A 15,346-nucleotide genomic window follows, 5' to 3' on the forward strand; every position below is an offset into this window, starting at 1 on the left:
ATCAAAAAAAACTTAGAACAGTGCTCAGGAAGGTCCCCATAGGCTAACATTGCACTTCGGTAGCTTTAATGTGGCGAAGTATGAAGTCAAAGTTTTTTTAAAGAGACAGGATTTCAATTATTGAATGGTCAAGTAGTAGAACGATTTTTACTTCGAATCGTTCGATTTGATTGAATTTGACCAATTCGATGGTCGAAGTACCCAAAAAATTACGTTGAAAATCGAATATTTTTGCATTCGAATTATTCACTCGAGCTTAGTAAATCTGCCCCTTAGAGGTAAGACTTGGCAGGCTTTATTTTGTCTCTTCGTAGACCCCCATCATTTTGTGCCTGCTGGTGCAGCCATGGATCAGGCAATTATCAGCGAGTATTTCCAAAGTGCTAATCGCCACACAGCTCAGGGTGATCACCAAGTAAGTCAATGAAGAAGCAAATCTGATCATTTTGCTGCCCATCCACTGAGATAAAACCTACATGTGCAGCAAAAAGCCCCAATTTTTGCAGTGTGCCATAACCCTAAAAGTTAATTTGTTACGTTTCCTCAACTAAGCATGCTTAGGGAACTGCTCCTGCCATGTTGTTTGAGAAACACATTTTTTTAATCCTGATAGGTGCTTGGCAAAGTAAAAAACTGCTGTGTTTTGCCAAACAGGTTAACACCAAGATTCCCACCCAAGCACATTATGCACAAAAGTATCCCTTTAAATAAGATAGAGCTGTCATTTTCAAACTAGAGCTGGTGCATTTTAAGTGCCCTGTGCTAGGGCAGAATAATATTTATATATATATATATATATATATATATATATATATATATATATATATATATATATATATATATATATATATATATATATATATATATATATATATATATATATATATATATATATATATATATAGTTATACAGAACTTAGAACTTGGAACATTCATTTAAATCATAGGCTAAAGGTTACTAATCTGTTAAAACTGACTAAATACCATAGGCATGGGCCTTATTTCCTACAATAAGTTTGCATTGAGCATTTGCAGAAACCTAACCATTAAGGCACTTCGGACCGTATTCAAAATCCACAATTCTCTATGGTTATCCTTCATAATTAAAAAAAAAAAAATGGTGAATGCCAACTTGTGACCCCGGAGCTGTTGCTGGACTACCATCACTCCCTAACAATCTCAACAACAATTACAGGTCAGACATTATGCTAAAACGAGAATTAATGCAAATCAAACTGCTTATTGTTTTGTAATACTGAATAGTCTGGATAAACATTTTACATAACCATGTGGGAACAGACACAAGTGATGTGATGTTGACAGTGGCATATTCAGATAAGCGTGGGGATGTAGTAGTAAGGTATGCCTCCAGAGTCCTCACCGGAGTTCTCATAAAAGATCATTTGGGATCATAACAGAGGAGCAGTTGATAATCAGGAATATAAAAGACCAGCAGGAATATTCTGGCAAAATAAATTGGTTCCAGTACCAAAGAGACACTTGTGAAAAGCAAAAGGAGGTTCCCACAGTTCCAGGGATAAAGTGAGGAGGCATCCAGATTGCAGAACACATTCGTACCCCAATAAAGTTTGTCTTCATTTTCTAAAACAAACTCCAGCATGAAACAGCGAGAACATCACTGCCAATTGTGGAGATGTTTATAATCTCTTTCTATTCAGAGCAACACATCCACCCAACATGGGGGGAACTCACAAGGCAAAAAGAGCATCTTCCTCTTCCTTTTTGTCTCTCTTTGTGCTTGGCGCTGCCCTGGGGGGCTCTGTTCCTGGTGACGACAGTGATGGAATGTGATCTGCTGCCTTTGCTCGCTCCTCAAGAAACTTATTGAAATCTGTAAAGAAAGGTAAAGTGATATTGTATCAAGCTATACTACATTCACTCAGTCCCAGTTATACCCAGCCATGTCTATATAAAACCCACCTACTCTCTTAAAAGTCTCAACCTGGTACTTTAATGGGGGGGGGGGGATAAATCATATGTAGATGTTATCTTCCTTTAAAACATTTTTAGGACATGCATCACCATGTTAAAATAATATTTCTCATTAGGTTCTGGAACTCCCATTTGGCTTGGCATACCCAAAATTTGAGCAGAATCTCATCCCAAGAGGACAGATAGATTATGCTGTTCTGTCATAAAAGAAAGACTGGCTCAGCAGCAGTAAACACGATGGTAGATATAAATAAACAGAAAAAGATTGCTAAAAGATAAACTAGCCACTAGCATTAATCGAACATAAATGATAAATGACATAGTAATTTATACAGACGAGGCTCTTTGTTCTTGTGGAATGACACTTCAGTCCCCATGGTCTCCAGCCTTTACAGAACTCCAACACAAAGATCTTCAGCTAATTGCCAGCTGTCTGAGCAGCAATTTAACAAGCTGTTTAGTTATCTGGCAGGTGGCTGCCTAATTATTTTGGAACTAGTGTTTTAACAACGGCCAGACATATGTTTCTGAAGATAAATATTGAAAGATACAGCTAAAATGTATACTATGTATGACATGTGCCCCCATGTGGGTCATTAGGATTTCCTTGATAAACTGAAATTTATTTAACAGTACAATATATTTCAGGTGCAGCGCTAACTTCTCTACTGAGGGGAATTTAATTATTGGCCTTGTCCTCTCCTATATTAAAACATGCATGACATTTCCTTTTTTTTTGCAATCAACAGTCCTTATAACTACAATCCTATTGGTACAGTGTATCTCCTGCTTATGGACTGAGTCTCAGTCCTTACCTTCACTGGTCACGCCATCCTCCACCTCTATCTCTTCACCCTGAGTGAGAAGAAGGCAGTGGCATGGAAGAAAGTTAAAAGTGGCATCAGTTTGTAATACATGCACAAAATATTGCTTGACATTGTAAGAACACATAAGGCAATAAACAAAAATTTTATGTGAAACAAAAAGCATAATCCAAGAATGCAAGAACAAATGGTGGTCTATTCATAAAAGCATTACAAATTGCCAGCAAATTCCATGGAATAAAACTTCCATTTTAAAGATCTGAATTTTGTTCTAAAGCTTAAAATACTTGCACTGCTATGAGAATAGACTCTGCACATATAGCAGCTATCATTTTATGGAAACTCAAAATAACAGCTTCATGGGTTACACAGTGACAAAAATAATCTATATGGGGATGTTGCAGCTCAGGGCTGTCCAACTGGCGGCCCACAGGCTCCCCATTGTGTAGCCCTCACATGAATGTCTGCCTGCTGTGACTGCTTACCTTGTGTAAACTTTGAAAGGTATCACTACAGAGATTAACTGGCCTTGGCACACATTGTTTACACCTCATAGAACTGCTGATAGGATTCCCTGTCTCCTGTTGTATTCTGCCTTCTTCCCTATGCTCCCTGTGTGTGCCATACTCTGCCTGCCCCATGCTCCCTCTGTGTACCATACGCTGCCTGCCTTATGCTCCCTGTGTGTGCCATACTCTGCCTGCCCCATGCTCCTTGTGTGTGCCAGACTCTGCCTGTCCTATGCTCCCTGTGTGCCATAATCTGCCTGCTCTATGCTCCCGGTGTGTGCCATACTCTGCCTGCCTTTTGCTCCCTGTGTGTGCCATACTCTGCCTGCATTATGCTCCGTGTGTGTGCCATAATCTGCCTGCTCTATGCTCTGTGTGTGCCATAATCTGCCTGCATTATGCTCCCTGTGTGTGACATACTCTGCCTGCCTTATGCTCCCTGTGTGTGTCATACTCTGCCTGCATTATGCTCCCTGTGTGTGCCATACTCTGTCTGCCCTATGCTCCTTGTGTGTGCCATAATCTGCCTCCCTATGCTCCCTGTGTGTGCCAGACTCTGCCTCCTCTATGCTACCCGGGGCACACAATGTGTTTAATCATGTGCTGGGTGTTGCTGTGTTATCCACGGGGGGGGGGGGGGGGGGAAGAGGCATATGGATTTAAGGGTATGTTTTAATATTACTTACATTTTTCGCATATGAATGATATCCCTGCAGTGAGCAGCAACCATTTGTTTTTTGTGTGTGCTACCAACATTAATGTGGACACGGTCTTTAAAGTTCTTGTGGTAACATGGGTGTAATTTAAAGTAGGTGTGGTTTACAAACAGGGAGTGGTCAACATTAGCTTCCATTACTGGCCCTCCACCACGTAGTCTAGAAAAAATCTGGCCCTTGGAAATCTTGGCCCTCAGAAGTAGGACAGCACCGCTCCAGCTAATGCTCTTACTTGGAATTCCACTTCAGTTCAAAATTAGCTACTATATAAGACAATTACTTGCAGTAGGCAGAATTAGTATCCTACATTAGGCAGGACATTTTTGTTTGTTTCAGCAATAAAACTCACTAATAAATGTCTGTACGAATCTCCCACAGTATTGCGGTTCTATACACACTGTATCCGGCGTAACCCATTTATTTTGTTGCCCCCCCCATGCTCACCGCATCTGTCGACAGCCACTTCTCAATGTCATCCATGAAGTTGTTTTGGGCAGCTGGAATCTGAACGGGACAAAAGAACCAGTGATTGTTTCGTTACCTGTGGGGTTCCATGGTCTGCTCTTGTTTGAGGGACAAATTAACACCAAACAAGGTGACACAATCTTCAAGTACAACATGTTGTGCTACATGGTCTGTACTAATGTCAGGCTATAAATGCAGGGGCATAAAACCTAGAGACTGCAGTCATTCTTACAGAAAATGGCACACTATGAGAAATCAGAAAGTATGGAACATTTATAACAAACCACTGAGCTATGTTTCATGTACTTCAGCTACAAAAGTACAGCACATGTATAGTAATTTAGAGCTGCACATCGCAAAGTATGACACATCTATGGGAGCTCCTATAGTTATACCTATGACTTATCATACAGTTATACCTGGGGAAGTATGGCATATTTACTGTAAACACAGAACACAGAAATACACAAACTGTCAGGCACTTACAGCTCCAGTGTTCTGCTGTCTGGTATCCAAAGCCCCTGCCAGACCATCTCTAGCCTGTGGTTCCTCATACTTTACACTGTGAACAATCAATTGAAATAAGAAAGTCTGTTAGTGGCTGAAAAACCAGACAAATGGTACGAAATCATATCAGAGCAGGACCTTGGATATCTCATTAATATCAGTCAGCAGCACAGGCCTAACAACACTACAAGACTTGTGAATTATTAAGTGGATTGTTACTGCGCAAAATAAACAAACCACACATATTGCTTGAAATGGGCTTATACTGCGGCAAATCCCTGACCTGATAAAGTTTCCCAATCACATAACAGCCCCCACTTACTGCAGCTCCAACAGCAGACAGTCATGCAGATGCTACATTGGATGATATTTAGAGAGGAGGAGGAGAAGTTAAAGGAGTGGAATGTTTCAGTCTTGGGTCTTGTTCAGAAAAATCAATTTAGGATGAGGTGGGTGAAATTTATCGAAGAAATGTTCATCAGAGAATGGTCCACTGAACACAATAGCCTCCAGTATAAAATAGAGGCTCACCACCAGAGCGCTGATCAAGAAAAAGGGCAAAAAAGACCTTAAGTGCTTGCACCAGGCACAATGTTCAGCATGTTCCATGGCAAATCACAGGGGAAAGGAGGTCAGGCAAAAGCAAAACAGGGCCAGCCTGATAAAAAAAAGGGCAAAAGGTAGCTGATGGCCTTCTGAATGTGTGTACAAACCGACAGAGTGGTGAACTTCTTGAGGAGAATGAGCTGTATGAGCAGAAAGGGGGCAGAAATAGAAGATGCATCAAGACAGGAGTAATCTGATGTTACCCCCACCTAACACAAAAACTTGGCACCTGGCCTACTACCTCCACCCAGTGTGGATCATATTATGCAGGGTGTTCTCTTGGTATCTTAGTCATACGGCACACTGGAGTTTTATGAAAAGTTCTGCTGTTCACTCCAAGTAACTTAGTCATGTAACATTACACTGACTTTCTCAGAGATTGATCGTCTGCTGACAGTTCCAAGTCATTGCACTGGGCAAAAGGAATTAAATATCTGTACATAGCTATGGCCTGCAGTGGCATAACTAAAGGCTTATGAATCACAGCGCTCAAAGAGCCAATTACCTATTAAAATCTGCCCCCATGTACAGAAGAGGCTTGCTAATCATGCAAAAAAAGGAGGATAATCGCAAAAGATTCTATACACATATTGTACTTTATTCATATAATACACAAAGCGCGCCCATTCAAAACACGTCATGTCATGATTTAGAAAAATATAATTAGTGCTCCAAATTCAAAATCAACAATAAAACCATACAAAATTAGGAGTTAATGAAGGGCAGATGTTGTGCTTGGGGGGGGGGGACAGAGCCAAGTGCCCCAGCCTCACACAGCAGAAAAAAAAAATCTATTGAGCCGCATAGAGTGATATGATCACTGATATGGGGCCATTTACTACCACAATCATGGTTCCAACAGTGAGTTTTGTACCCTGCACCAAGCAAATACAGACAGACCTGAACAGTGGGAAACCCTTCAGCAGATACATTCACATCAAACAAGCGAGTAAAGGCAATAGCTACACTAGCATCATACAGATAATTAAGATAATAGCATTAGCTTAGAGAAAACACGCTACAATGACATATAATTGGGCTGACTCAGAACATACATTAAACTAACCAACTATAATATATATGATATGGGGAATAAGAACAAACATAACAGCTAGATAGTACAGGGAATAAGGGCATACAGGGCACCAATAAAGAAACAAACATTAATAAATATAAAGAGGCAAAAGGAACAGCAAGCACAAACACTGCAGAACTGTGGCAGGCACCATGCCTAAGCTGTCCTATTTTAATCAATGGTTAACACGGTAGCACTCTCTGCTACTTTAGTAGACAGAATACTATAAAACATGTTATTCAAGCACCACACCCAGTGGTGTAACTGCAGTGTACCACACCCCCTGCAAAAACTGTTCAGAGGGGCCCGGCACACAAAGCAGCCCCTACCCATCTCCACACACGCTCCCTCCTTCCCCAATCCTCTGCTACCCTATGCATCCTGGATAGTAGCTGGGGGCTATAGTCCCTTGGATGTTGCGCTCAGTGGCTTCCACGCAGGTGCTTCTTTTTGTATTTCTGGCTTGGAGGTTTCGATTGCATAAAAACAGGTGCACTGACAAACTGAGCCTCCTGTAGGTTGAAAGTCCATATAGGGGCTACCAAAGGGCCAATTACAGCCCATATTTGGCACCCCCCCAAGAACACTTTTCTTTCTTGCGTTGATCCCTGACTCCTTTTATATCTGAATGTTGCCTACGGGTAAAAAAGTTTTAGGTCCCCTGCTCTATAGTTACACCACTGATAACACCAATAAGTGTCCCAAGCTCAGAACTGACTTTACAATAATATGAAAATATGGGAGAAATGCTCCAGTCAATAGAAAGAACTTAAATATGGAAAAAGAGAAAAGCACTCATTGAACAGGACACAGGGTTGCACCAGGGATCACAGGCACCTAATTAATTGGGAGGGTCAGCATTGTGCACTTAATAAGGGGAATTGGCACACATAGTTGTAAAAATTTAAGACTGGAGTATACAAAGATCTGGAAATGAAAAATTAATTAAGGGATTATTGTACTCAAGGCTAAAGTACAGAGCACAGATCAAGTGTTGGGGGGCACCTTGCATGCGAACATGGAGAATGCCAGCAAGCCTATAAGATGCAAGGAGGGATTAACTGGATATAAAAGAGAAATGTTCCCAAAGCACCAAGCACAGGGTCTAATATAATTGTACTTGTGTTAACAGAAATGGAAATCTGAAGTATACTGTAGGTATGTGATAGGGTTGCCACCTGGCTGATATTTTACCGGACTGGCCAGTAAAAATTATGATTGATCCCAATGTTATTAATAGGGGAAAAAAGAAAAATATATAGGAAGGCCAATATTTTTTTCCAGAAAAGGTGGCAACCCTAGTATGGGAATGAATGGGGTTGTATATACTTTTGAGGCGCTAAATATCTCCATGTATAAATCATTTCTCTAGTTTAAAAATTATTTTTAAAACAGCAGCCACTTTGCTGTTAAAAAGCAGTAAAGTTTTAATACCAAATATCTCAAATGAATTAAGCAGTGTGTTTATTGGCAATAAGAAGATGTTTTATGGCTCGATACTGGATGGGGGGCCCTTTAATATCAGGTTCACTGGTGGGCCCTAGAGTGACACATGGTTCATGTTATTAGTCTTCTGCTGGTGTATAGTATCGCCCTGCCTGATGATGTTCCATTTATCACTCTTATCTGAAAAAGGTTCCTAACATTTAGGAAGAGTAGCTTCTGTGTGAAGAACAATTCTAACATAAAACATTTCCAACTTATTTACATGGTTTGTTGTCAGGTACTGGTACCACATTTAATACCATGTAAAGCTTCCTGATCCAGACCTACAGATCACTCACCTTTTGCGCTGGTCTGCTAAAGAGCTTCCCCTGGTCACTGCAAACATATCAAAGTCATCATCCGGTTTCTTGGTTCCACCCAAGGACTGCAGGGTTCCACTCACAGACCCGGAAGACAAGTCTAGAGAGAGAAAGATTGGATAAAAATGATACATCATATCTAGAGTGTGGCCAGTAAAATGTGTGTAGGAGAAGCATATATACAGTCATTTCTGAACAAAGGATAAAAACACAAATATAAGACCTAAGTTCACATTTTATACACCACAAGCAAACCAGCAACAATACCTAAAAGCACATATACACTGCTCTTCGCCATGGATCAACATATACAGGCAGTAAAGCAGCTAGAGAAAAGCTTAAATGTATCCATTTATTCATCCAGACATGGACAACCTGCACTGGAGACCTGTGAACATCTAATCAGAGAGACCCACAACCAACCCGTAGACTCACAACCAGATCACACAACCTGCATTTTTATCCGCGTGTACAAGCTACCCAACCTGACTTGCAACAGCTTTATTCACAATACAACCAGCAACCCCTTCAGACTAGAAGAAAAGAACTTTCATTTGAAGCAACGTAGGGGGTTCTTCACAGTCAGGACAGTGAGGTTGTGGAATGCACTGCCGGGTGATGTTGTAATGGCTGATTCAGTTAATGCCTTTAAGAATGGCTTGGATAATTTCTTATCAATAATATAATATCAAAGGCTATTGTGATTCTAAACTCTATAATTAGTATAGATATGGGTATATATATATATATTATGTGAAATTAGGGAGGGGTGTGTGTATGGATGCTGGGTTTTCATTTGGAGGGGTTGAACTTGATGAACGTTCAACCCAATTTAACTAACTATTTAACCCACAGCTTATATTGCAACCTGCAACCCTTTCTTCTGACTAACATTCCCAAATTCTATGTCAAACCAGCAAAAGTCCTACATTTCTGTAGGTACCGTAAGCCAGTTAACCTAGGATAACCAACATAATGTAGAACCCTTAAACCGTATTCTCCAAATTTCAATGTTCTATCATAAAGTGGCTGTTTGGAGTATTACTGCATTGTAAGCTGTGGGTGTGTATTTTAAAGTTAACTTTGAAAATGTTCAGGCTGGAGAGAATGTACAAGCAAAGTCTAAAAGTCCTTTACAGTATGTAACATAAAGACACCTCTTCTATGAATTAGATGATAAAAGCAGAGATAATGTGAGTTTGATGGAAGTTGAGAGAGTAGTTCAGATCCAAGGCATGCCTTGGAAGGAATGTAATTAAGGCAAAGCTCGGTAAGGTCACAGCAATCCATATTGTGCATTTTCAAAGGGGGAGCAGAATGAAGAAAGGGGGCAGATTCCTCAGCTTGGAAGGCAATTTCAGCATCTCTGCTTTTAACCAGAATTAAGGGCAAAAAAGTGCTCATAAGAAAATGAAGATAGAATGATGTAGTATGATCTAAATAACGATGTGAGAGATAAACATTTTAAGTGATAAATGATCATAAGCACTAGGTAAGCTAGCAGACAATGGCTATGGTATATACAAAAGTTACCCCTTAGACACAGGAATAAAGATAATTACAGTTCAGCTATGTCAGTTTTAAAACTGTTCCTTAAAATGGCATGTGTGACTCTAGAAATCTTTTCAGATACACCCCATCAGCTGATTTTCAAGCCAGAAGTGGTATAAATGATGCAAGAGACAGGCTTCAGACATTAACTAGCTGCAAATTACCCCTTTATTAGTCACACAGCATTTTAATTTTTGCCTGACGAAGGGGCCTGTGGGTTCCAAAAGCTTGCAAATGTTACTTATTCAGTTAGCCAATAAAAGGTATCACCAAACTTTACATTTTCTGTATTTTTTCAATGGCTAACACGGTACAACATCTCAAAACTATGACATTTTAAGTAAGGGAGACTTGATAAATAGCTTGCAAGCTAGTCCCAGGGCCGCCATCAGGGGGGGACAGGGGGTACGAGTGTCCCGGGCCCAGCAGTGCTGCACTTTCGAAAGAGTCGGGCCCCCCCCCTTGACAGCGTCAAAACCCTGCAGTCATTTCCGAAGTCCTGAACAGCCGAAATGTGGAAGTGCCAAAAAGCCGAAGTCCCGAAGCGGCAAAAAGACCCGAAGCAACGAAAACAGCCGAAGCCAAACTCCCAAAGCGGCGAGGGAGGTCTACCTGGGGTGGGGGTACGGAGTTTTTCCCCCTACAGGTTGATTTCTCCTTTAAGAGGGGCTTGGATGATTTCCTGGACAACATATTATCCAAGGCTAAGGCAATTAGTATAGATATTGTTTATGTGAGTGTATAGTTAGGTCAGTATAAATGTTTTGTATATATACAGTATATATGCACTGGGGATTATTTGTATGCACTGGATTTTGGTCTTTTTTTCAACCCAACTTCACAATATAACTATTTAACTAGGGACAGTGGCTGAATGTTCAAATGCAAGGACCCAGAAGCACTGAGGCTTTACTTCTCCTTTAAGATGAAGTTCATTAAGTTCATTCATTAAGCTTGAAAAATACAGACAGTACCTTCTCTGCAATAGGTTTTATCGTGCCGATATACATTGTGCATGGAGGCACAATAAAACCGATTGCAGAGAAGGTTATGAATTGAATGCTGTTCTTTTCTAAGAAATTGTTCTAAACAGAAATGTATTTTTTATGGAACAGACTTCATGTTGGATCTGAAGGACAGCCAGGTCTAGATTGATGTGAATACTGAACTTCCTTCTAAATAGATTAGTAGGCGTGTGCAAGAATGAAAATCAGTCACATACTACAGGGTTTACCATAGCAGACAAGGTTATGCATTGGGGAAGAGAGTGGTGAATAAGAACAGGTCATGGAAATCAGTATAGAAGGAAAGGGTAAAACAGTAGAATATAAGTCTATTATTCAATGCATGAGAGCACAGAGAAGGCTGTGGTTGAAAAATAAACAAAAAATAGCTGTTGCAAAATGTGAGGAGGCAGAAGTTGAAGCTGTTGGTCGCTCTCATTGTTGTAACTGTCCTGTTTCAGGTGGTGGGGACCAAGTCTACAGCTTCAATGCAGCTGATCAAGGAGATGTTCAATGACTTACTCTAAGTGGATAATGATGATCATGATTTGCTTCTTTGGATCTGGATGCTTGATTGTCTCTCTGGCAATATTTTACTTGGCACAGATGATAGGAAAGTTAAGCAGAGAGCAGGACGACATAGTCACAGCTGAAAAAGTACTTCCTAAATAACATCACCCAAACATTTAGAAGACTATAGCAAGAGGACGGAGCAAGAGGATTTCAATGATAAAAATAATACAAATGCATTTAAAGAATAACTATTCCTTAATAAAAAAAATGAACAAAAAAAGCACATTAAGGTGAAGATTCCTGCCAAAAGGCGAAGGATGGAAGGCAGAAGTTCTGGGTATTAGTTCCCATTCTGTAATACAATTAGAAGCAATCATAACTTTTTATAGAAGGACAAATGCACGGGGCAACACCCGATGAGCTTAGTTTTATCACAGTGTGTTCTCCACTGACAATAGAACAGTTATATTAAGTCACAGGGAAGTGTTTTTTTAGACAGATAATATTAATAATAATCAGTGCGGTTACAAATCACACGTGCCATTACCTGTACAGAGACCACGTTGATGCCTTTACCAGGACTTTAACAAAGACTATGCAGTGCCATTATCCTTACAATGGCTAAATTCACATCCATGGAACAGGATAAAACTTACAGGGAGATGGTAGATAAATTCCACTGTAAAGTCTACTGTAATAAATCTAAAATGGCAAGATTTACATACGATTCTGTACAAAGTAATTCTGAGGTACAGAAATGAATACATTTTTAATCACCATGAAGCTAATTCCCAAATCACATCTTTGCCAGTTTTTCTTAAATTATTGATACTTTTCCATATGGACTAATTAGAGTCAAGTATTTGAAATCTCTTCTAATGTAAATAAAAACATTTTTTTCCGTCCTGGTTTTCCAGAGTAATGAGGTTCAGTGTTTCAAGAATTTGTTTAGCTTAGCTAAGAAATGTCTCTGTCAAAAAAATAAACAAGGATCTTCTATCTCGAGGCACAACAGATTAATTTATTCAAGAAGAGTCTGTATAAAACTAATGCCAACATCTATGAATGGTGTGTATGTTGTTATTGGTAGAAGGGGCTAAGAGATATCAATCAAGCTATAATAAAAGGTTTTCTAGATTTGTATAAATGGAACCTGGGTGGACTATTTGCTTTTTATTATAAAAATGTCTAATGTTTTGTGTGTGTGTGTTCCATTCATGGAGCGCACACCATTAATTCAATGGTTGCCAGTCTATATATAAACAATAAAGTAAATCCCAAGGTGATGGCACTCGCAGGAAAAATTACAACACAATAAAGTGAAACCATGGCAGTTTATTGTAATCCTATATTTTGGTTCCTTATTGGAACCTTCGTCAGGGAAAGAAAATAGAACACAACAGTGCAGTGCAGGGTTTTTAAATGATGTCAAGATAGCGCCAAAATGTGGTTGCTAGGGTGCCTAGCAACCCATGCACAAGGAAAGCGTGACAGTGCAAGGGTAAAAGCAGTATCTCAGGCATAAGACAAACCACATATTACATTAGGAAGGGGCCTCCCGAACGAAACATCCAAGTTGCTGAGAAAAGCAAAGCTTAAGTGAGGAGCCGAGGTAACGGCTGAATTACCTGTCCTTCATTCTGCTAGCGACGGACCGGAACTTCAATAAGCATCAGGCAGTTCAGTGAACAGGAGCAGAGGCACATTGCCTAGCAACGCATACGCTAAGACCATTTCCCGGCACTGCGCTAGCCCTTCGTGATAGGCTGTTCAGTTTGCCATAGAAAGGGCTTCAAAAAGCCAGTGGGACTGGGGTGCTGCGGGACAGGCGTATGATACATTTCTTCAAGGTACTATACTAAAAAGTGTTAATTAGATTTGAATCCAGGTAAATTAGTTATCGTGGTAACAGGTTCCAGAATTAAAACAATTGGCACATTAGGAAAATCTTACAACTGCATATGAAATGTTAATTTGTTCCAGCATAAAGCAATATATTCAGTGCAATGCTATGAATTACAGTACAATGCTGCTGTTTGCATTCATTTTATCTAACAATCACATACACGATGCTGATCAAGAAGTAGGTAGTGTAAAATATTCAATTTTTATTGTGTAAAAATCACTGAAAACTGGCAAGGTCATGTTCAAAGTTAATGGGAGCTGTCAATTGACATTTTTTTTTCTTTGCACCTTTAGAGGGTGTTTATTTTTTCTTAAAAAAAACGGTTATTTCAAGGTTTTCATATTCTTGTTTGGATTCGTTCTACGTTTTTAGTTGTTCTTGCTTTTTATCTTTGGATCTTTTAAGAAATAAGTAGACATTCGTGATTTTAAAATGTGGGTTTTTAGTTGAGGTTAAAAAAAAAAAAAGCCTCTAAAGAGACACAAATTGGAATTTTGATAGGCCTCTAAGTTTTTCTCTGGTCTAATTCTGCTTTTGGAAAAACACTGTACTGGGCTAGTGGAAAAAGTTACAAGGTACTGCTCTGCCATCTATCTTACCTTTCTTCGTCCCTCTGCAAACTTGGAGGTATGATTTAGTAACATTCAATCATAGTTTTTCTGCATTTCACTGAGCATGTGCATGTCACAGACACTAACAAAATCCAAGATGGGAGACTCAGGTGGCAACTTTGAAGGCTGAATCTTTAGGCTTGTTCAATAAGTGTGATATTTAACATATGGCATATCTAGCAAGTTCTCTTCAGGTCGAGGCAGATAAAAGTAGGGACAGCCTAACCCAAAAGTACTGGTCAGTTACCTGGGAGGTTTGCCCAGTGTGCGGTAGAAGATCCATAAAGGTGTAAATTCTTGCAATACCGATGCCAAGAATTTTATATAATTTACACAGAATGGGCGGAAATCCCAGTCTAACAAAAGGCAATGCAAATAAAGCAGACGGCGGAGTGCTTTATATGAATTATAATGGCATGTCACCATTTCCATGAGCACAAAATAATTTTATGACAAGGGAAGAAAAGGAGGCTGGGGAATGTGAATAACAATTTAGAATAAATGAATCCTAAATTGTAAGGCAATGTATCGAACCACAGTTTGCACTGATGTTTAGCATTAGAAAAAAAGTACAAACTCAAGCATTTTGAATAGAAAATGGAAATTAATTTATTAAATAAATTACAAACTGGAACAAACTGGAATACCAAGGGGAATGGTGTATTTCTGTTGCATTGTTTCTGGTTAAAAATGCGTCATTAAAAACAACTCCAATTTTTTTATTAAATTTTCTCCCAACCATTAATAGCTACTAATAGTGGCATTTTCACACTATTCACATAAACGGTCACCTTTTTTAAGGAGAGATATGAATATGGTTGAATGATTATTTGCCAGCTACTTGGTTACCAGTATTAGTTATTAGTTGGATATGGTTTAAGGATTATTTGATATCTACCGTATTATCAGAACTTTAGCATGGTGACAGCATACCTCCCAACATTTTGGAAGTAAAAAGAGGGACAAATTTTTTTTACGTATGTAGAGCAGCAAATTTTTTTGACCACTCCCCTTTCTGTGACCGCACCCCCTAATTACCATGTTAATTTTACAAAATTTGTCAGGTTACGAAAGTCTGAAAATATTTCTCCTTATCTAAACTGTTTTTTTGTGTCTGAAAATTGTTACAAAGTATCTTATTTGCACCTACTAGCTGTTCTGTGATCTCTGCTAAAAGCCAATTAAGTTAGAAACTTTGTTTCTTTTTCTGGCTCTTCAGTGCATAGAAAATAGGGATTTTCCTGTACAAATGAGGGACTGCAGGTTGAGCTGTCAAAAGAGGGACTGTCCCTCCGAAAAAG

General features: G+C 39.4%; 1 protein-coding gene across 1 annotated transcript in view; it reads right to left on the bottom strand.

The window, feature by feature from the left end:
* Window positions 1-416: 416 nt before the first annotated feature.
* tom1.S (target of myb1 membrane trafficking protein S homeolog) overlaps window positions 417-15,346 on the bottom strand; it is a gene marked incomplete at its 5' end in the record, with an annotated part of 58,338 nt that continues 43,408 nt past the window's right edge. Inside the window, 5 exon segments of the mRNA NM_001093257.1 lie at window positions 417-1,852; window positions 2,769-2,808; window positions 4,447-4,506; window positions 4,954-5,029; window positions 8,440-8,560. Of these exon segments, the coding sequence (NP_001086726.1) occupies window positions 8,497-8,560 (64 nt within the window). The 3' untranslated portion in view covers window positions 417-1,852; window positions 2,769-2,808; window positions 4,447-4,506; window positions 4,954-5,029; window positions 8,440-8,496.

Source organism: Xenopus laevis, chromosome 4S (genome assembly GCF_017654675.1).
Source record: "Xenopus laevis strain J_2021 chromosome 4S, Xenopus_laevis_v10.1, whole genome shotgun sequence".
Taxonomy (NCBI): Eukaryota; Metazoa; Chordata; class Amphibia; order Anura; family Pipidae; genus Xenopus; species Xenopus laevis.